Genomic DNA, 22699 nt, shown 5'->3' with positions numbered 1-22699 from the left:
ATTTGGCAACAAATTAGAAGAAAATCTTACCAAGAGATCCTTCTTGTGAATTAGGTGCCCAGGAAAGTTAAAAATATTGCATTTAAGGATAAAGCTATTCATTCGTACATACGTACAGAGGTTTATTTAAAAAATAATCAAACGTGGAAATTTTCACTTTATACTTTTTATTTGGCTTTCATTTAACGATTATTATCAATTGTGTTCTTTCTCTTGCTTGTGTTAGTGTTGGATTAGTGGGTTGTGTTTTCAAATTACAACGACTTCTCAATCTTGATGAGTTCAGAAATGCCATCGTACATCTCCTTGACAGCCTGGAATTCGGTCAGGCCCATGCGGCGCTTGTTGGAGATGTCATAAATGCCGCCTTCAGCCTCGGAGTGCTCGCCGCGTGTACCACGGACCTGCAGGTTGTATTTATCGGCAATCGATTCCAGCTTAGCGTAATCCTTGGCCAGTTTCGGTACCTTGATGTGGACCGAAGCACGGATGGTTGTGCCCAAGTTAGTCGGGCAGAAGGTCAGGAATCCGAGACGATCATGGTGGGAGAATGGAACGCGCTTCTCAATCTCATTAACGGCACTAACGAGACGACGGTAGACCTGACCCAGATCACCACCCATCTGCATGGAGATGATGCGGAGGTGATCTTCCTCATTGCACCAGACTAAGAAGGTCTTGTTGTCGTTGTGATAGATACCACGTCCAGATGGCCAGAAACGGCAAGCATTAGCGGCCTGCAGGAAACGATCACCCTCCTTGAACAGGAAGTGATCATCAATCAGCTGTTGCTGGACGGACTTCTCCATACCGGTAAGTGGGTAGAACTTGCCCTTCAGTTCACCCTCAAGCCCGGACAGGGTGGTAGAAACCTTCTGCTCCATCTCCTTGTACTGGGCCTCGGTCAGACATGGGTTGAACGGGTAGCCCTCCATCGAGCGACCACAGCGGACGCGAGTCGAAACGACAAACTCGCCGGTCGGATCAACGTTAGCGAAAGTGTTGACATCGCCAAAGTCACAAGCCGGGTGCTTATCGGTCTTCTTGAAGCCTTTGTGGTAATCCTCGATGATGGGGTCGAACAAATCAGCGAAAACTGAGTACGATTCGGCATCAGGAGCGTAGATACCGACACCAGAGTCGAGGTTTTCAACGCCTGTCGAGGAAAGGAAGGAAATAATATACGATCGTTAGCAGTGCTATTTGGATAAAATTAAGACTATTTGGTCATATACCTATAACTAATTAGAAGTTCTGATTTAATTTGATGAGAATTAATGAACCGAAACTTGGTTTGGTTTAGCAGGCCAATGCAATATGTACTATGCTATATTTCTGCTTGGTGGAGAAAAATTAATTCTCATCAGCTTTAATCAGAACTTCTTTTCATACGGGACATCACGTAGGACTAGATGTTTGCTCAGAAACAAATCGTGTTTTCGTTTTTTTTTTGGAGCTAGCGTCAATCCGGCGCTAACTTAGTCCGTTAACTATGTTAGTGTCGGATTCTAATGAGAGGAACTCGAAAGGCCTCTAATAACTAATTTAGTTAAAGGTTTCGTGTCATTTACGCGCAAAATGGTCTAAAACAATGTTCTCCTTAAGAATATTTTCCAAAACTTTTATAGAGATTCGAGCAATGGATCGAAAGCTACAGCGCTTCAAAGCGCGCATCGTCTACCTAACTTGCAAATTTAAACTCGATTATCTCGAAAAGTAGTTTTTCAAAATATTTTTTCCGTGATCACGATTGCCAAAAAACTACTCAACCGATCTTTTTCATTTTTGTTTTCAATCGTTCGTAATTATTTTTTTCCTGTAACTTAACGAATCCTTTTTTACGTAAAAATTTTATTTCGCGGATAAATTTTTTTAATTTTTAGAGTTCAAAACATGGATTTTTTGAGAAAAATGTTCCCGTACGCAGGAAAAATATTATTTATCCAACTAATCATTAAGATACGCAAAATATTCTTATACTAATGAATTTCAGTTTCCGGATTTTAGTTTATCTGCGGACTGTAATCTCTCGAAGTATTTCAGCATAGAAGTGACACTTTCTGTTCCCATGTCGTAGGGGCGACTAACAACAGACGTGTCTGTGGTCCACTAGGATGATGATAATAGTCTATTATTTTTCTACGGACAAAACCAACCTAGAGGCCGTGTGGCATCCAGCGAGTTGAAGTATATCAGCCAAGAATTGGTCCACTGGTTTCCTGCTCCCATGTCGTAAGAAGCGACTGAAAACAGGAGTCAAAAACACGATATGATAGAGAAGAGGTGTTAGATGTAACTCTCTGCTCAGACGTTATTCCGCCTGAGTTGGCAAACTGGTTCGTACACAACAAACCGACGTTATCTGATCATAAGTAGATCGTCTTTGATTATTTAAACGTCTAGATGTAGCTCTCTCTCTATGATTTGTGTGTAACGGCAGTTTACTGGAATGAAAATTTCCACTCTTTTTGAACAAACCGTTAATGCGTTCACATTATTTGCATTCTTTTCGGATTTTCGGTCAATCGAAAATTGAGCCACTTCCTGAATGTACGCATACCGTGTACGTACACGGAGTTCAGTTGTACAGGCGGACATGTGCACTTGTTTAGGTGCGAAATAGCGTGTTCGAGTTCGTACACAAAATGTGGCTTTAATATGAGCACAGAACCAGAACGAACATTATGTACGATGTTCATTTGGTTGCGAAAAGCGTGTTTCTTCTAATCCTTTAAAAATGTGGTAAAATGTTGATAACAATCAAAGAAGAAAAAGCACAATTGCAGAGGTGCTTTCTCCAACAGGGCTTCGGCTCATTGAATATAATCTTCGAATCACAATATTTATCGAGTGCAAGCTTTTAGATTGCGCTGAAGAATGATCTGTTAAAATATCTTCTCTTTTCAATTCCTCCTAACACTTTCATCCCCAGTTTCAGTAGATTCGGCTTAAGGTATGGCATTGTTTGATTCTATCCATATAACGAACAAAGCTGTACTTGACTGAAACAGAAATTGGAGGTGATAAGTGGGAGAGCAGGGGACTTCCGTTTTATTACCGAACCATATAGCTTTCACCAGAATGAGGTATTCCTTTACATTCCGTGGAAATCCACGGAATGTTTGAAGAGTTCTGATGTTTTGATGAGGTTAGATTTCCATAATCCTTGTACGTTGGCAGTTTGCTAGGAAGTTCTGAGAACCAAGTCGATTGCAGGGAAAATACAGCAGTACTTCTGCAGTATCGACGACCGATCTGCCCTCCCGGTTTAAACTAAACTTCGACTTGCCCTAGGTTATAAACTAAACTGCGGCTTTCTAAAAAGTCGCGGCAAAAGTTTATAAACCTAAATCGGCCTAAGCCGAAATTGATTGACAATATCTCTTCGGGAGTCTTGTCGTTTTGTTATCTCATTATCTCCTCGAGTGTGTTGATATAGTAACACATCGAGAAGTGTCCTTTATTCCTTGGGAGGGAACAATACTTCCGTATTGTCTATATTCTCTGTGTCGTTATTTTCCTTGTCCCTAACCTAACCACTTTTCCAATCCTTCCCATCAGGAAAATTATGAAGATAAATCATGGCAAGGCTCAAATTTCCGAACAACATGGGGAATGTGCCATTAGAGCCAGTCGCTGCTGATTCCTGATTCCATCGTGATCACCGCAAGCCTCTTATATAAAAGTGTTTTGGAGAAAAAACCATAACTCCACCAATCATCAATATTTTTTTTCATAAACTAATGCCTGTTTTTTCACTGAAAAATATACTATCGCAAAACTAGTTTTAATGTTATAAAACTATTGCTACATAGCAGTAAACAAAATTCATTTTTTTCTCACAAAAAGGTATGTAACTCCTTAAGGGGTCATTCACAAACGGCAAGCAATAATGTTGAAGATATTAAAGATAAAGATTTTGTGACTTCAGCGTTGGCAAAAGCATGCTCTACAACATTGCTGAAGACACAACCCTAATAAACATCGTATGATTTAAGAGCCTAACGACCTGTTCAGGGTATCATCCAAACAATATGTGGTATCGTTGGACTATTTGAGTTTGTGTATATTTTTTATTAGGAAAACTCAATATATGTACTTTCCTATCGTTGCGAGGTCATATGATGATTTGATCACTCACGGTAACCCTTACGCCCCTTACTGCTACGATTCCATAATCAATAACTAGTATCCCAGTTTTGTATCCTACCTCCGGAAGGGGAGTGAACGTTATATCAAAGTTCACCTACATGATATTTTACTCTGTATAACACAAAATATCCTACATCTAATAATGAGAAACCGTCTCAACACGATACTTGCCATAGCGTGCTTGTGTTTATTTCTATTTGTCTGATGACGCAAACGAGTATGATTGTTTACTGTAAACTAAAAACTTTTCCCTTGGTGGCCAAAAACGGTAATATTGTATGGGTGACGTTTTTGATAGGACACACCCTACGTTGAAAATTCAAACGAAACTTGGCCTAAAGTTTTGAGTTTGAACATAGCCGAATGCCGCAGTTAGTAAGTGCTTCTTCGTGGGATTGTACATATCATATCAAAACCCGGCTACTAAACTATGTCTTTACTTACCGGATTGGATGCAGTCCAACAGAGTGGAACCAAATGAAGTCTTCTTGTTCTTCAGGGCTTCGAAGACCTCCTTGGTCAGATACTTCTTCAACAGGGACTTGGAGTCCGAAGCCGCCAGCTTGGCGAATCCGGCTTCCAACTTTTCCAGAACTGCAGCATCAACCATGGTGTCTGATTTATTTCTGCAAAAAGGTTGAATAATTCGTGCCTTGATTAGAATGCTATCGGTTTATATTTATGCGCTGAACGAAATGAATGATTGTAGATACTGCATATACAGAACGATTTATCATGGAAGTTTGTACATAATAATAGATGTATAAATATACATAGACAATTGTTTTTCGATGGTTTTGAGTTTACTGGCCTAGAAGGTAACGAATGTGCGGCATAATTAATTGACAAAGTTCCACTTTGAATTATAACATATTGATCAAGAAGTCGTCCATTTTTATAAAAAAAACTAGAATTAATTATAATGCAATTTAAACGCGAAATTGTAGACACGAGTTAGCAACTCTGACTCAAACTACGCTTCCACACCAATCCATTTTCCGCACTTTGAAATAAGTGAACAGGAGCTGAAGGCGGTGGCTGGAATTAATTAATTCGAAAGAAATCAAACGACTGTCTCCTTTCCCCCAGAGACACATTTTTCAGACCAATAGAACCCCACCGCCCAATAGGTCGGTCGGTAGTTTTCCTAGCAACTTGTTTCATTATGCCGCACTTACCTCGACAAAAATACCATCGAGTTAGATACACACCCTTCACCACCATTGTTTGCAGCGTCGCCACCATCGCCGGTTCCACTGGCAGCTGTTTCGTTTTCGACCACTTTTTCCTTCTTATCCTTTGACGCACAACCACCCATTTTTTTGGTTTTTCTAATATTCTTACTCCTTACTGCTCACGCTATTTCAATTCCTCCTGCAAGTTTGTGTGTGTGTAGATGTATTGTATGTAAGCAGCAGAAGATTGCTGTTTTTTAGGAAAATATTACTTTTTCTTATTTTTATAATATATCTCAAGTTTTTTGGCTTTAAAGTAAAGTATACGATTTTCGATTCTCAATTTCACTGTTACATATGTGCGTTTGTCGTGAGATTTCCGTAGAAAATTCCTTGCACCTTACAAAATCTAGTATGCGAATTCTATTTAGTGTAGTATTCCGGTTTGGTGTAAAATGTACGAGTATATGAGTGTAAAAATATCTCTTGGAACCAGTTTTTCGCGGATCAGTACGAAGTTTTTAGCAATTAGTTCCAATTTTCGGTTGATCACTTTAACGCGCTAAATCCCGGAGTTGAATTCGCCTTCAATATCAAACAGTTGGCAACTCTTGCATCGGCTTCGATTTTGACCTTCCAGGCTATACAAATCACACGCCCTTCTTTTCTGCCAGCCTCAATCCACCGCTACTATCCCCTTCGTTTCCTGCCTTTCTGAGGCGGCAGCTCGTTGATTCCAGCAGGAATAATTATTGAATTATTAAAATATGTATATTATTCCTTCTAAATTTATCACATACACGCTGTTTGGCTTCGGTTAAGATTTAGTTTGTTTGCATCCGTCGTCTGTGGCCGTGTGTTTCATCTGCGAAATGTGATCTAAGCTTCCACACCCTTTTTCACATACTACTATGTCCATTTAGGTTCGACTGAAGAGTACAGCAGACATTTTTGTGCGTTCACTTATATTTTGTTAAGGTTTGATTTCGGCATCCGGAAACTACTTAACCAAAATATTATCCAGTTTCGATGGCAGTGATTGAAAAGGAAGCAGATCCTATATCGAGTGGGTTTTGTCCTGTAGACACGCTACAGCGTTCAAACTCGCCTATCACTATTCTACGAGTAACTATTCGCGCTCGCTCACGAACCGGCCTTTGCCTGGTATGCGGTTGCACACGGACGCGACGCTGCTTTACGATCGCAGCCTTCTTTTACGCCGCCCGTCACAGCACGAAGGGTGGTTTTTCAACCCCGGCTGGAAGGGTCGTTGGCTCTCCGAGATAGACTGAGATATCTCATTCGCACCAATTTTGACAACCATTTGCCTTTTCTCTCCGGAGAGAGCTTCACACCCCTCAGAAAAAAACGTGGCTCTCCTGTTTGGATTTATTCAACAGAACTCTATTTTCCTAAGACAATATTGCACCCCACTTCGATAATAATAATAGTAGTGGTGTGCGTCCGATGTCGGGTCGCACCCTAATGAGAACTGCCAACCGCTACAAACTAAAGAAAATCGTTTCCACGCACACAACGGACGAACGCAGCGCGAAACTTTTCCGCTTAAAATTAACGACTTCCAAAGTAAAACACAATCATGTGGACTGAGCATTCAGGGCACTGCGATAACAGGTGTATGTTACTAACTTTCGAGGACATGAATGACTTTGGACAATTTGGCCAACCATTAAAAAAATTACATATTTCTTCATAATACAAGTGATTTTCTGCATTTCATAACTACAGTTTAAGTTGGTGTACGTTGGATTGACAAAATGGGGACATTGAAAAAGTCGGGACATATTTTCAGTTGAATTTGACTTGATTCGTCTGCTAAAGCCCATCAAACGAATTTTCATGTGAGACTGACAAAATCCGGTCAAAAAGCTGACAAAATCGGGTCTATACTGTGTTCAATCAGCCGACTGATATCGGGCGAAATACTAGCTGGACATGCAACAAGCGACTATTGAATCGAGTTTAGATAAGCAATTCGAATCTGACATCTTTCTGGTTAATTATCTAGGATCACTAGCGTCATTTGTCATTGATTATTGATTGGCTTTAGAATTGTTAAAGCATTTTCCTTATCTGTTCTATTACATAGTTTTTTAGTAATATCTTCCAGTAAATTCGTTTCTTTAACATCATTTAATACTTTCGTTGCCCAAACAAAGTCATGGTACTACAAAACCTTGCAGAATTTTCGCCTTCTATTTCAACAGACTTCGCATTCGACTCCAGGGCATGAGACAAAACGATGATAACTTTTCCAATGGGCTCATAGATTTTCTATAAAGAGTTTTGTTTTGATGATTTCTCTGAGTTATCTAGAATTTCTGCGCAGATTTTTTTTGCAATTGCTATTACGAAGGGTAAAGCTGTGGCTTAACGTATATATTTAGCCCTTTTGAAGAATTAATTGCTATGATTCTGCTGACACCGAACATCCTTCTAAAGCAGAGCTCGGAACATGCGATGCTTTAAGGTTCAAACGGGATGCTCTGTCGCCGAGGTACGGTTATATTCAATTTGAAAAATGTCAAGGTTATCGTAACAACAACTCCTTGGTCGTTACAGAAAGCAATCCATGGTTAGGTAGATTTTTCAACGTAAGCTTGACATGCAATTTATGTATCCGTCAATGTAGACTATCTGTACCGCCGCACCAAACTTTGCTTGCGACTCGATTATGTAATTAACATGCAATTTTAATACTCGAAAAGTCACAATGGAGTAAAAAAAATGGCAGATAGATTGGAACGATTAAAAGTAAATTTGTTACAAGCAGTGAGTTAGATTATTTATACGTGATAATCGGTAAATCTGCAATTAACTGAAAGCACTGTGCTCCGCTACGAAAAACATCGTGCCAACAAAATTTAAATGTAACTCAACACGTGTGTAAAAAGGGAAATTAAAATTCGAAAAAATGTTCGAATATTAGATAGGCATGGGAAACCCAATAAATGGTGAAGTTGTTGAAGCCAAAAACAAAAATTTCAAATTCAACATGTACATATCACCACTGTTGTTTTTTTAATATTGCTGTGTCTGCCTCTCTGATCGCGAAGAAGAATATTTATTGATAGTAAAAATGGATCTTAACCTTTGTACATTACACGAAACTCTTCACAATGATTGCGCCTTCAACCTCCAAATCAAAAGCCATAATCGCCAACGAAAAAGCAATTATTTTCTCTAGACTGTTACAAAGCATATACGTCAACAGACTATCGTCGCAAATGAACAAAAATACAAAAGAAGACGGTGGTAGACGGTCGTCCAATAAACAAACAAGAAGACAACAGTGCTTCTAGCATAGACGGTTATGACAATTCTAGAGAAGGCGGACTAAGACCCCCTAGTAAAAGTAACAGCGCAAGAGCACAATATTTTGAGGTCTCTCAAAATACTGTGCAAATAATAGGAGCAATTAGTTACTTCTCGGATTTGCGTATTGCGTTTAAAGTTTGTATGGAAATTATAATAGGAAAATGTACTTTTTTGCATCTCCGCACATACAGAGCGCTATTTCACTCAACTAGAAAAACATAATACAATTAAACAATAGTTCAGAACAAGGTTTCCACCATCGCCGAAAACTATAACTTGCTATGATTTTTTTAAGTGTTACAATTCGATTCCGTTTTTGGCAAGAATATTTCCTGTTGCCAAAACTGGAACCGTACCAATAACGAAACCATATTTTTTAAATTTTTATTCTTAATTTGTAATGTTAATTTTTTAAAATGCATAACAATATATAAAATGAAATGAAATGATAGAAAATATTCAGAATTGAAGTTTTTATCAAATTCAGTCGTAGTCTAGTAGAATTCTTACTTCTTCGTGCATTCGAATCCGATTTCTTTGGCCCACTGCACAGCAAAACTCAAACAATTTACTACATGGTTGATTTCGCTCATCGGGTTTTAAATGAAAAGTTATTAACAGTATTGCAATCCTTGAAGATATTTAGGTGTCAAAAAACCCTTTTTGTTGTGAAAATCACTTGTAACTGTCCAGATAACTTCATTGCTGGGGGCGAACATAGCGTAATCAAAATAAAATACTGCATTGCTCTGGTAAAAATTTGTGCCTATAAAATGTTTTAAAAATCTCTAGAACAAAACCTTTGCGAGAAAATAATACATGAAAAAATAATATAAGGAACCTGATTTTTCATGAGTTGCCTTAAAGTTTTAAAAAATCATGACGAATGAAGCATTACAGATGACCTAGGTTATTCAGCAAATTTACTTCAATTCTATTGTTTTACAACATTGTCAAACATTGTGCAACCAAAAGGATCATCATTATTGCACTATTTCGGAAAAATCGTCAACAAAATACTAAAGTTTCCAAAGACACCATAAAACTCAATCAGACTACTTGAGCACCAGAAGTTTTGTCTTCCTGAATGCGGCTTGGGACCATAGTTCGGAGGCTTTCGTTATGGACTGGAAAATTTGTGTAAATTTTCAGAATGACGTCGTAATAATCGAAAGAGAAAGTAAACAAAGAGAGGCTAGCAATGTTACTAAGGTCTTATTGAAAATTTTCTTCAGAACTAATCATTTTATGCAGAGTTGCGCATTCCCCTGTACAGGACTCTTGAAGCGTACAGACTCTAGGTCTAGTTAGATTATTCGTTTTTCAATCCTTTTACAATGTAGGGGTAATTCGGACCTCCCTACGGGCCAACTCAGACCATCATTTTTTTGACAATGGAATTATATTTACCTATGGAATATTTATTGGAGTAACTCCATAAAAAGCAAAAAAATGTCTTACAACAACTTAATCTGGTTAGACATAGCCTGGCGATTGGCGAATCATGTATTTTGTATGATGTGGCATGTACAATCTTGTGCGTAGCTGCAAGCCGCTGAACGGTGGTTGATGGAATATGGAGTCCGGCTAGCCCCGTACGCTCATTTCGCACAAAACTGGTGAGCGTGTTGAAAATATCTGTGTTTTCACCCAAACAAAAATCATTCCATAAAAGGGGAGCCTCAAGTTTTCTAAAATCAAAGCCCGTTATTTTTTCGTTTTTACAACATTTGTTACTTTGATCATAGTTCTACCATTATAATGATTTTTGTTTTGAGGATGGCAAAAAAATGAAACACGTTGTATCTCCTTTCTAAAAAAAACTAAAGAATTTGACTCGGCTGTGAAAATTAATGTTTTAGAATAGCGGTTCCACGAATAAGTACAACATTCAGTGAGATCGGATCATTCCGATATTATTTATCACATGTCGTCGCCGTTGTGATATCTTATGACAAACGTCATTTTGGGATCAACTGAGTTAGATATGCATGTGCATACTTGTTTAAAAAATCTCTACAAAGTGGCGTTTTTCAGAATTTTAATATTCTGCTTGATTACTGAAATATAGCAAAAAACTTTATGCTTTATCTATGTAAAACAATCTAAGAAACACATTATTATTTTCAAAATAAAAATACACGTATTGTGAAAAATGCAGCTTAAGTTTTAAACTGAAAATATAGCATATTTGGCAACACTGTAACTGAAAATTACTATTGTTTTCTAGATTCCCCGATTCATTTCCTTCAAAATGCTTTCCGCCGATTGTGTATAGACCAAATTAAGCCAAAGATATGAATAAAAGTTAATAATTGTTGCTTTATTTGTATAGAAAGTTTTCCATGCACGATTATAATACGCCATAAAAATTCCTTCGTATTCCTTCGAACAAGCAGGGGTTCAAAATGAATCAGCTGGCACCGACTTTCGTAAATGGGCAGGCGGACGGGATCTCTCCAGGGCAACCTACGAAGCGCAAAAAAAACGTAAAACGTTGCACGGACTCCATTCTTTCACCACCGTTGTTATAGCGCGGGCTCCAAACTTCACAGCAGTACTCCAGGATTGACCGCGACAAAGAGCAGTACAGCGATTTGAGACAATAAATATCCGTAAAAATGTTGGCTATGCTGAAGATGCATTCCAGCATTCGAGATACTTTGCTAACCATAGGAGACGTGCTGTTTAAACGTAAGTTGCAAATCTAGTAACACTCCTAAGTCTGAAATGTTATGCGTTTAAAATAGCCATCCAACTAATTTTAAATAAGGAACCCACAACAATTCACAGGCTATGTAATGCAAACTTTAAATGCTTATTCTTACACAGAAAATGTTTCTTGATTGAGACTTGAACAAATAAAACCTTGTCACATGTCTTGTATCTATCACCAGTCAATGACAATTGTTGACAAATTATATCAGAATGGTTCAATCTCACTGATAGAAGAATTGAATCAGTTTTTTTTGACCTCCCAACTAAGTTCATTTAATTCACAAAATCATTCTGCAAAATTGTATCGAAGACATCAAGTTTTTGTGATGAACATACTATGAGATATTTAGGATTGAAACGTATGTGTCGGTGATACATTTGCAGTGTAGGCAGCAAATTAGGCACAAATTCCCGACTACATACGGGGAACGTGCCATTTAAGCCAATATATTCTGATTCCTGATTCTATATGAAAATCGTAGTTTTCGGGAACGTTTTTCATCACATTCTGGACAAACTAATTTGAGTTAAAATGCGATTTATAAATAATAATTTCCATACAAACCTTAAGCACAATGCGCAAAGCCGAGAAGTTACTAATCGCTCCCAGAACCTGTTGTTTTTCATTGAAAATCACCGTGGCAGTGGATTGCACTTGTTTTGCGCTTTCTAACAGAAATGGGAATGAAACACGTCTAGTGGTCTGCTCTTCTGCTAGAAAATGCAACACCCGTGCAATTCACTGGCCCGGGGATTTTCAATGAAAAACTCCATTACAACCATTTGGAACCACAAAAGGAACTCCAAAAGTGCTGTACTGAAATATTGCATATGTCGAACCATTCTAATATCCACTCCAAGCAACAAGTCGCGTATTAATGTACCTCGTTTATTTAGCTTGCGAGCCAGAATCAGGCCGACTTTTTTTTTAAATCATTTGGCTTTCCTGCTATGGATTGGCATTAAATGCGAGAGAAAATGAGTTGCATTGAGGAATAACTCGATAATTGACATAAGTTTATTCTACATCACTGTGATGTTGTCGTCAAAATTATCTATTCATCTTTAGTTTGCAAATGATTTTTTTTCCTTTCACTGTCAGAGTCACTCCGTAATAAGTAGAAATGTTTTGGGCCACAATCAAAGAGAACTAGAATCGCTTAGAATTTTTATGAGAGCGTGATGGTGCCTGTGCTGATGGATGCTAATGACAAAGATAGATTGGTCAGAGTTTTCGCATTTGCCATCAAAATAAGGCTCCTGAATGAACCCGATTCGCCGTCAGAGTGACAGCTCAATAATAAAAGGCAAAACGAGGCTTCGCGTAAAAGGGAGCGCCATCGATCTTTGCGTCGTATTAATGACAAGATGTTGTTACGAACATATGGAACCAACTTCCCGAGCAAAGTCGAACATCAAAATTACGACAAGCAAAAATCATATTTTGATAATAGCATCAAACTGAAATCTAACTTGGCTATTAGCTTTAGATTTTTTAAATAAAACATCAAATTTTGATCTCATTTTGTTAACCTTGTTTCTTAGAAGAATTTTCTGTTTTTATTTCTTTGGTGAAACATCAAAGTAAATACATATTTTGTTATCAAAAAAAATGAGCTTTCGATTTACTCTCACTGATAGCAGAATTAGTTTTCTGTTTGATGTCATAGGACAATTTTGCTGCTCTCCATTTTGATCTTTTAACCGATTAAACGACCAAAACGACAACAACCCGAGTAATCATTTGCCAAACATCACAACATCAAATTTAGTTTTCAATTTGTTGTCAGACTCTGCTCGGGTTCTGGGGCTGTTCGGTAATTGATGAATCAATAATTTGTTTTTTTTGTTACTAAAGTAGATAGGTTGTCACCTAAATTTTTCCTCCTTAGGGGGAAATATACCATTGTGTAAGAAAAAATACTATTTACATCTCTATTTGCAAGCCGTCGGTAAATTTTTAAAAAAAAGTAACCAAAGGACATCCAAATCATTAAACATTTCAAAAACATCGCCCTTTCAGTTATGTTTTCCGCGTAGATAGCGCTGTAATAGGGGAAAGGTCGCGACGATTTGTTTAACACGAATTCCTACGAAGCATCATCAGATCCATCTGACGAAGAAGATGCTGGATAGAAAGGCCTTCTGGTGCTCGATTGACGAAACTGTGAGAAAACCTTTTATCGACGGCAACGCAGCCCAAGCGGCTAGCGGAGTTATTATTTTTTCATGCAACTCTTCCGCGACTGCAACGCTGCTCAAGCGGCAACCATACGAAGGAGTAAAGCATAAACGTAGAATACGGTACGGGGACAGTCCATTTTCTTTAAAATTTGTATGGGTTTACGCAGATATTTGAAAATTTTCCTAAAAATTATCAATTGACTGCATCTCATAATTTTAAAGAAAAACCATAAAATGAAATTTTGAAATTCGATGTGTGAATTTTCCGGATTGCTAATGATCGTTTTAGTGCATAATATAAAGCTGGTAGTGGTTTATTGGACAAATTTATTTCTGAAATTGTACTAAAATTTCAAATGACTTAGATAAAATTGTTTTTGTTGTTTCGAATTCATCCCGTCAGTAACTAACATCAACTTAGGGCCAGTTAAACGATAAATGCAAACTAGCACGAAAATAGTCAGACAATAAATCCAAACAAACACACAACTTGTTTAAGCAACTCGACTGATTACGAATTATATCTCGGAAAGCAAGCACAAAAGTTGGTTTGACAATGAGAAAGCAAAAACAATCTCTTGTTTTTTTTAGCTTGGGATGCAAACGTCTGGTACTATGCAAAATTTACTCAATAAAGGGAAAAAAATGGATTGAAGATAAAGCTGGATTTTGGTGTTTTGAAACTATTAACAACCATTTTTTTTAGTTGATTTTAGCAGGAGAATATTTAATATTCTGGAGGTGTATCTTAGGGCATTGCAAACAATTGTGACTCATATTGTGACAAATGTCAAAGTAAACTCAGATACCAAATTTCACATCGTTTGGACAATTCTAGACTACCGCCCACTTCGTTTGAAATTTTTGAAATTGGTGCTATGTAAATTGAATTGAATTAAATGCTATAGCTTTTGAAGTAACAAATAGAAAATTACAATGTTTTAAAGGAAATAATCTTAGTATTTGAATGAAGATATTCCTGTTTCTAGAAAAATAAGGGAAAGTGGAGTACAGGGTCATTTTGGCATCAAAGTCCCTTATTTTTAATGATTTATCTGCTCCGTGATGCAAATCATACATATTTTGCAGTTTTTCTAATGTGAAAAAATCTCAGAAATCGAACGGAACCTTTTTGACCTTTGTCCGAATACGAGAAGTTGGTTTATAGGGCCTTTTGACATTCATATTAAATTTTATCATTCTCTTGGGCATCTATTATTCTTCATAAAATGTAACTTGTTGAACAAGACATGAACCCACCAAACTGTCCTGAACTCCCTTCAATTTAATTTAAATTTGAGATAGACTGACAGGTCCCTTTGACAGGCCAGGTAGTTTCAACTTATTTCACAACATTTCAATTCTACGGTAAAGTACTACTATAAAGTAACATTCCTAATTTTTATATTTTTGAAAATTTCAAGCTGCGTCATAATTTTTCAACGGAATTCAACCACATGTAAATTGGCTTTTTTCTCGTTTTCCATAAATTTTGAACTTTAAACTCAAATATCATTTTATATAATGATTTAAACAAGCAAACAATGTATTTCTATGATAAGTGGGAATGTCGAAAAAGGTTTCATTGGGGGTGACAAAATAAAATCTTGTATTGTACACAAATAATTGCCTTTTTTGGGTTTTGAAGTAAGTGCCAATAACTTATTTAAAACTGCTTTGGTGGTATCCACCGAGGAAGACAGATCGAAATGGTGTGTTAAACGAAAGCAAATATGTGAAAAATTCACCCTAGAGGTAGGATTCGAACCAGCAACCCTTAGGACTCCGACCGAATGCACAAACTCTTATATGTACTATCTCTGTGCTACGATGACGTTCCAGAAAGAACACATGATTATCGAATTGCCAACAGTGATTGTACCACTGCTTCTAAAGCGAGATCACACACAACCAGGGATGCCAAAGGTACCAGTAAACTACATTTTTTTCGGTATATTTACATTTGCACAAGCCGTACAACCCGCTACAGCGACGCATCACTACAGCTCTTGCCAGAACGGTAACCAAACCGAGTACATTTTCCCGTAGAGCAGTAGAATACATTTTTGTTTTGCTGCTGTACTCCAACTGCTCGGTGAGAGTGTGGCGTGGTAATGTTTGTTCTCTCGCTTTGTACATTTTTCTCTGCGCAGTCAAAGGGAGAGGCCCGCACACGAAAGCGTTGATGCCGGTCGTGGCGTAAACGAACAGCATTCATTGACGTCGGTTTTGATTGAAAATATTGATTAGATTAAGAATATTAAAAAGTGTAAAATAAGGAAAGAGAAGCTGTACCGCTCGCGTCTGGTGGCTGTACTGGGGGCAGTATTTTTTGTCATGTTACTGCTTTGCTTACAGACTGCCGCACAGCGCTGGGCGTCCTGCAATAGCGAAAGACAGCAGCGTCGAAAGAGAAATGAGAATGTAGGCAGAAAAATTACAGCCGCAGAAAAGGTAGGCATTTTGCATCCTTGCACACAACCGCCCTTACCACCCAACACTTTGTTCTATTCAGTTTCCCCGTTAGATACTTGGTTTTAATTATCGACCATGGGGGTATCGTGGGCTTTTCGTTTGCTCGGGATATCTGTTAGAACAAGACAAAGTCCTTTTCAACTTTATTGTTTGAATAATATCGAAAACTGAAGATCAATCGAATGAAACGTTGAAGCTGAATAGATTTTCTGATGTAGGATAATAAGCCTATGTTCACCCTACCCATCAGACGCCGTGTTAAAGCAGCCTCTGCCATCTTTGTCGAACAATTTGCTCAAATAGTAGTGCAGGAATTGAGGCATTCGATTCGAGTTTTCGTTCCTCTCAAACAGAAGAATTTTACCATTCTCAGTCCATTTTTGTTTTTATATTGGTTCTTAATAAGCAAAGATGCTGATACCAATTTATATGCACTTCATCGATTGGGAGCTGCGTAATTATTGAAATAGTGCGCTAGGGAGGATACGGCCCAAGTAGGCTTTTTACCCTAAGTAACCTGAGATCAGAATCAGAAAATTTCTATTTATATTTTAATATGCCGGTACAAGTTCTTAACTTACAATTAATCACCAACAATTAGCTTTGGGGGGGGGGGCTATTTGCGAAATACTTCATTTAGATTCCCCTTTTCTAATAACGTCTTTTCTTTATCTATTTATCGGTGAAAATGATTAAAAGTCCATGTAAGATACGGTGTCTCAGTGTGTGCGTGTGGCTAACTACTAGCCAATACCCATTGCAACTAGATGTTGGATTGTCACGATATGATTTACATTTCCATCAAGGATTAGCGTCACCTGCGTTTTAGCATAACCCGCCTCCAGTTTTTTGCATACTTCTACATCATTCCACACACAACACGCATACCGGTTATATAATACACATGACTACTTTACTTTATCCTGGAAATATGAGAGAAGAGACACATTTAACAACACATTACCCGGTCACGGTGTAATCTTCGATTGAGAAAAACCCACTCAAGTACAATATCGCCAGCAGGACAAAGTATGCCCCAAAGGAACCGTAGAACACGATTAAGTATTTCCGGCAATTGAGCACCGCACCGGAGGCCATTGTTTTTTTTCACTCACTGCGACCTGGATCGTGAAAGGTGTGGAAACTTGGTCACATCAGGGTCTCAATTCATATGAAACACCACTCGATACTGGTGGTGATGTACCCAAAAAGATTCAATTTCCACGTTGCTGCACACCTCATTCCAAGCATCCATTAGTGAGAAATTGTATTGGTTTGGTGGTTCCATCAGTCATTCCTGTATTTCATATCGGGTACATGTCTGCGTGTAGCGTGGCGGACGTGCGAGATACATATTTATAATCCATTAACTTCAGTTACTGCGATCATCAACTGCTACCAGTCTGCCAATGTTTAATTCAGTTTATCCGTACGTGTCCAAGATGATGGTTTGTTATTACATGACGTCTTGTAAATTGCTGACAAGCAAAGTAGCTTAATCATAACCAAAGAGGTTGTTCAAGTTCGAGTTTTGATTTAAGTGGAAATCTTCTACAAAACCACTTAAATAACTACCCATTGAGCAAACCGTAGTCTAAGAACCTGTAACTTTCTTAAGCCAAAGGGATTCACAGGTACTTTTGCGTAAAGAAATGACACAACACCATACACACTTTACAGATAAAGAGAGAGGGAATCACAGCAGCCGTTGCACACACGTTGATTGCGGAAAGTCAACTGATATTGGCTACTCGATTTGCTGGACTCGCGATTACTCGCTTCTCTAGTGCTTGCGGGTACTATCAAACCCAAGGTGATGGTGTACTGCTGCTGCCGGTAGATGTATTGTGTCAGTTGGTAATTTGGGTAACTACTCCGCGTTCGGTTCATCTAACCCGCCGGGACAAGTGCGAGCGTTTCGTCACGATAGCCAACAGCGGTGATGTGTCATTAATGGCGGTTTGTTCAAATAGTTATCAAACGGTCACTCACTATCACACTAAACTCGACTACTGAAGTGGAAGGCCATTCCTAATTCTTATTGTTTACTGCCTCATCATTCCCAAGGTGGTGATCGTGGCTGTTGATAGCACTCGTCACAAAGCAGTGTGAAGCCAAACGCGACACTTATTGATTACTTCCATTATATTCTTCTCCAGAGAATGCAACCCCATGTGACTGCCCCGCTGTCAGATAGCTAATTAAACGAACGGGAGATGACTTGAACGCGTCTTATTTACGACCTTTTACAATCACCCGTCCGAAGTATACGATAAGGAGCTGTCCCCTCTGCTCGCGATAGCAACAAGAAGCTCTAGCCTAGTTTGCAATCTTTTTAACTAAATTTACTCGAGTGCATAAGGCGGCATAAGATAAGAGGTCTTATCTATCCGTGCAAAAGTTGGCTAATTACACAATAGCTTCAACATCAGATAAAGTTCAATTGAATGTATGCATTTGCGGTGATAAAAGACGAATTTGGGAAGAAGACAAACAAGTGAAAGTTTATCGCGAAATAGCTATGCTTGTTAGTTCCTCTAGTCGAAGCTAGATGGAGACCAGGCGAGCTAGAAAGCTTTTACTTAAAGCGTCACTCACAAGGGCAATGTCATGGTCAGTTGATATGGTGCAAAGGCTTCAACGGTTATATTCTGGTAGTACAACGCGCTGCAGTGCACGTTTAAACGCACTTATTATCGCATGTTCCAGTAGATTTAGTAAGGCATATTATGCTGATAAAGATTAATAATCATCCATTGAAGAATTCAAGCCACTCTTTTGTGACTGCGGCGCTACCCAAGTGGCAAGCATGGAACTGAATAACACTAAGGGTTTTCGAGCCTTTTGTATTTTCTTAGAAAATATTGAAGGATACTTTTCTGGATTATAGGAATTTACACCCACAACTCTCATTTTTCATATAGAAAGGAGTCATAATAGGTTTGTCTTTCTTGACTTATTTCCTACTGGAACAAGCTTAATTTGGCTAATTTTTTTTATGGCAAAAGTAATTAAGTTTGAGGTATAAATTCGAAGTGTTTTATCGTGTTCTTTATCCTAATAAGATAAGATATAAGCGTTTTCCTTCTAAAAAAGATCATTTTCAAAGCACAAGAATCGTGTTCTCCAGCTCCAGCTTATCTTCTGATGCTCAATACAGTTCTTCTAGAATAGTCACGCAAACCAATTACATGCACAAGATAACCGGAGACAATCTAAATTGATCAGGGCAGGAAAAGTTCGAAAAATGAATTGATTGCTGTTCGAAGCTTCACGAAGCACCTTCTCAAGCATACCACATGCAATCGATGAGTTTGACACAATCGCTGCGAACATTTAGGGGTAAAACTTATCTCTGCTCGGACGAAGCGAGCTTCGCATCTAGTTCGCTCTTTACAATGTTCGAAAAAGTTCACATTAACCTTAGAAGCACACATCGTCGAACACGAGGTAAGCTCGTGGCTCGTGGTTTTTGCGTTTTTGGAACATTTCCACAGAGTTTCGAAGCGATATTCGGTGAACACATATAAAGCGAATACCTCGTTTATTTGAGAATCGCGAACATCGAAGTTTTATATCGCTTCAAGCATCAGCATCATGAGGCCACCGCGAACATGTTCGCTACGTGACTATCTGTCTTAAAAGCATAAACTGTAAATCTTATTTTGAGCATAAATAAAATGGATTATTTTAAGATTATAATTTAGGATTTAGGGATTAGGTGCGTCGCATACCTTACCAATTTATGAGCCACGAGTTTGAATGAGCGTATTGGTAGTGAAATTCAAATTCTTTTTTTCGGAATACAATTATGTTTACTAGCTACTTTGATTGCAAACTCGTCTTTTCTTCTTCAATCGGAGTATATTTTCCCTGCCAAGGAGTTTAGGTGAAGATGTATAAAGTATGTTTAAGGGGGTAAGGGTTTCAGCGTGAAATTTATTTTTTTTGTGAAATGATTCTTTTGGATGAAATGATACAATATAATGTACAAAAGTTTTGATCAATTCTCTTCGCCCAAATTTCTAAAAAAAAATCGCAAATAGTGTTTTTTAACGCTAAAACCATTACCCCTCTCTTAATAATCTACCTATCTAAAACAAATTCTTCCTAAAAAGAACAATTTTCGGATGGAATCTCACAGCTGACGTCTGAGTTCAGTTAGACGGCGAACTTCAGTTATTTGCATCCACTGAGGGGTAGTTAGGCGTAGTCCATTGGCCTTTGTTTTCAACTTGTTGCGATTTCTAACGTTCTTGCGCAACATTCCTAAATCGGCTAGTCATATTCACTCAATAATATGCGATGATTTGTGTGTTAAACGTTATTTTTAATTTTACCAAATGAATTTATTAACCTAGTACCTACATATTTGAATCCATTATTATTGTCATTAGTTGAATTATAATGTTGCATTCCAGGCACCTGTACCAAACCAAGAGGAAAGCTTCCAAATGATTTTTATAATATTGTTTTATAAGTTTATTGGTTGATTACCTAATCACAAGAGACAAAATATTTATTTTCAAACATTTTCGACAGAATCTGTTCACTTAATAAATGAAGTGTTAAACTTATTACATGTTCCACTTTTATGAAATTTATTTCCTGACTCCTGTACATGTGTTTTGTTATAAATAATGAAAAGGATATTCCAAATTGTTTGTATTGTATTTGTTAACTAATTACTGATGGAGAAACGCAAAAAACTTACAATGTTCTAGTGATTTTTTTTGTTGGAAATCCAAAAACAATTCTGAAAAGGACAAAATTTGGTTTATCTTCTCTATGATGTAATCTTTCCTTATTTGACTTTTACTAATAAAAAATAAATGAAAGAAATACTTAGGGCCCCCTGTATTTTTTTTGACTCAGTTATAGCCGAAATGCTTTATGTAAGGGAAATCTCGGAAAATGAGAAGCGAAATAAATAACTCCAAGTAGAATGAAAGTCGTTCTAAACTCGAACTTTTTCGAATACTGTCTTTCCATTATTATTCGCTTTTTGCCGCATTCCATATTTTGATATATTATATTGAAGACCCATATTTTAGATCAATACAATAGTAATTCTTCAAAAGGGCTAATGAGACTTTTGTAAACAAACTTATTTCGCTCATTTTTCCGCTACAGAGTTGAATTTTATGAAAAATACACATGAATCAACATCTTTGCCCTTGGTAGAATCGATTTCAAATGTTTTCTGTGTTGAAATGATAACAAATTAATGGCGATTTCGCTTGAACCTGAAACTGAGTCAGGTTCTAACCCCAACCGCTGTCAGTTCATACATTTTGACAGCAGTTGGGGTTAGGAACTGACTCAGTTTCGCCTCAAACAAAAACCACATAAGAGAAATCAGCAAAACAAAAGTTTGTTCACAAATCTTATTAGCCCTATTCAAATGTTGATATGGAATAATAAAATCAATCAAGATCAATTTCGATTTTTTTTTTAATTTTGCGGTGGTGTAATCCCTTAAGTGGTTGATTTAACGGCTTCTTTCAAAATTTATCGAACCTACTCCCATTCGTTCATTCGTTAGAGTAGTTTATGTTAAAGAGAGTGTACTAAATTAATGGGAACACTTAAATTTAGGAAGTTATGACCCTCGCTCCACAATGCAGTTTACGACAGAATTGCTCAACTGAAAATTATTAAATGAAATGAATGAAAACAAACATTAGACTATAGCATTTTGTACGCATGCACTTCAGAGGTCCAAGAGTTACAATTTCTGTTCTAGTTCTCGGATCGCCAACACATTTTTTTCGATTTTTTGGCCCAGTTCTCAAGGGAAATCCAGTTTTTAACTTTTTGCATACATATTGCATTGAATAAAGAACTTAGATAATGTATTCATAAAGTATTAGTAATAATTCAATTGTCCGTTCATTTTAAAAGGCTATTTTCTATAACTTTACAACTGATTGAATTTCACTTTCAAAATTTCTCGAAATATCATGTTCTAAAAGTTCTCAACCGATATAATATTCGAAAACAGTTATAAAAACCTGTTTTAATCCACCTAGCGGTGCAATTGTGCCTTTCTCATTTCTCTAAACTATGGCACGGAGGCTTTTTATGTTCAACATAATTGTGGAAATGTCCATTACATTCTTAGTACACTTTGCACTTATACACAATGGCATGCCAGCCACGAACTTGAGTTGACGGTGAAACACTTGAAATAAAAAAATATAATACTCCATTAGCCTAATCAGCATTAGATCAATGTTATCTGCTTGCTAACTCATTTTGTCATGCGGGGGTGGGTATGTGAGGAGGGCGAAAGTCCCATGAACGAACGACTCCCGAGCTTAAATTGGTATGCTTTGTGATATAGTGGTGGTTTAAAGATGATGGGGTTGAAAGGGAGGGGTATGAGGGCTGGATGGGGTGGTGGTCTGAGGGGTGATTTAAGGAGATTTTTAAAGGAGGGAAGTGAACAGTAGAGGGGGGGGGGGTGTAACCCCTCTCCGTAAACAATCAACTACGCCCCTGTTAAAATCCAGAAACCTTATGAGAGTCGAAAAAAAATTTGGCCAGGATTAGGTTGACGTTTTTCAGAGTGATTGCATAACCTTTCTATATGAGAAAGGCAAAAATGTGCCATACATACACACACACACATACACACACACATACACACACAC

The 22699-nt window shown here is 37.7% G+C and overlaps 1 protein-coding gene across 5 annotated transcripts in view; it reads right to left on the bottom strand.

Annotated features, from left to right (window-relative positions):
* Window positions 1-150: 150 nt before the first annotated feature.
* Window positions 151-22699, bottom strand: part of LOC131692754 (arginine kinase 1) — a 104361-nt gene continuing 81812 nt past the window's right edge. For 3 of the 5 annotated variants that reach the window (XM_058979992.1, XM_058979995.1, XM_058979996.1), the window contains 2 exons: window positions 4597-4778; window positions 151-1156 (listed from right to left, as the gene is read on the bottom strand). In XM_058979992.1, the coding sequence (XP_058835975.1) occupies window positions 255-1156; window positions 4597-4778 (1084 nt within the window). In that variant the 3' untranslated portion in view covers window positions 151-254. Of the gene's footprint in view, window positions 1157-4596; window positions 4779-5330; window positions 5520-22699 lie in introns of those variants that run through there. The other 2 variants (XM_058979993.1, XM_058979994.1) reach the window with 2 other exon arrangements.

This window comes from Topomyia yanbarensis, chromosome 3 (assembly GCF_030247195.1).
Source record: "Topomyia yanbarensis strain Yona2022 chromosome 3, ASM3024719v1, whole genome shotgun sequence".
Lineage (NCBI taxonomy): Eukaryota > Metazoa > Arthropoda > Insecta > Diptera > Culicidae > Topomyia > Topomyia yanbarensis.
This window is presented reverse-complemented; position numbering and strand designations above follow the sequence as displayed.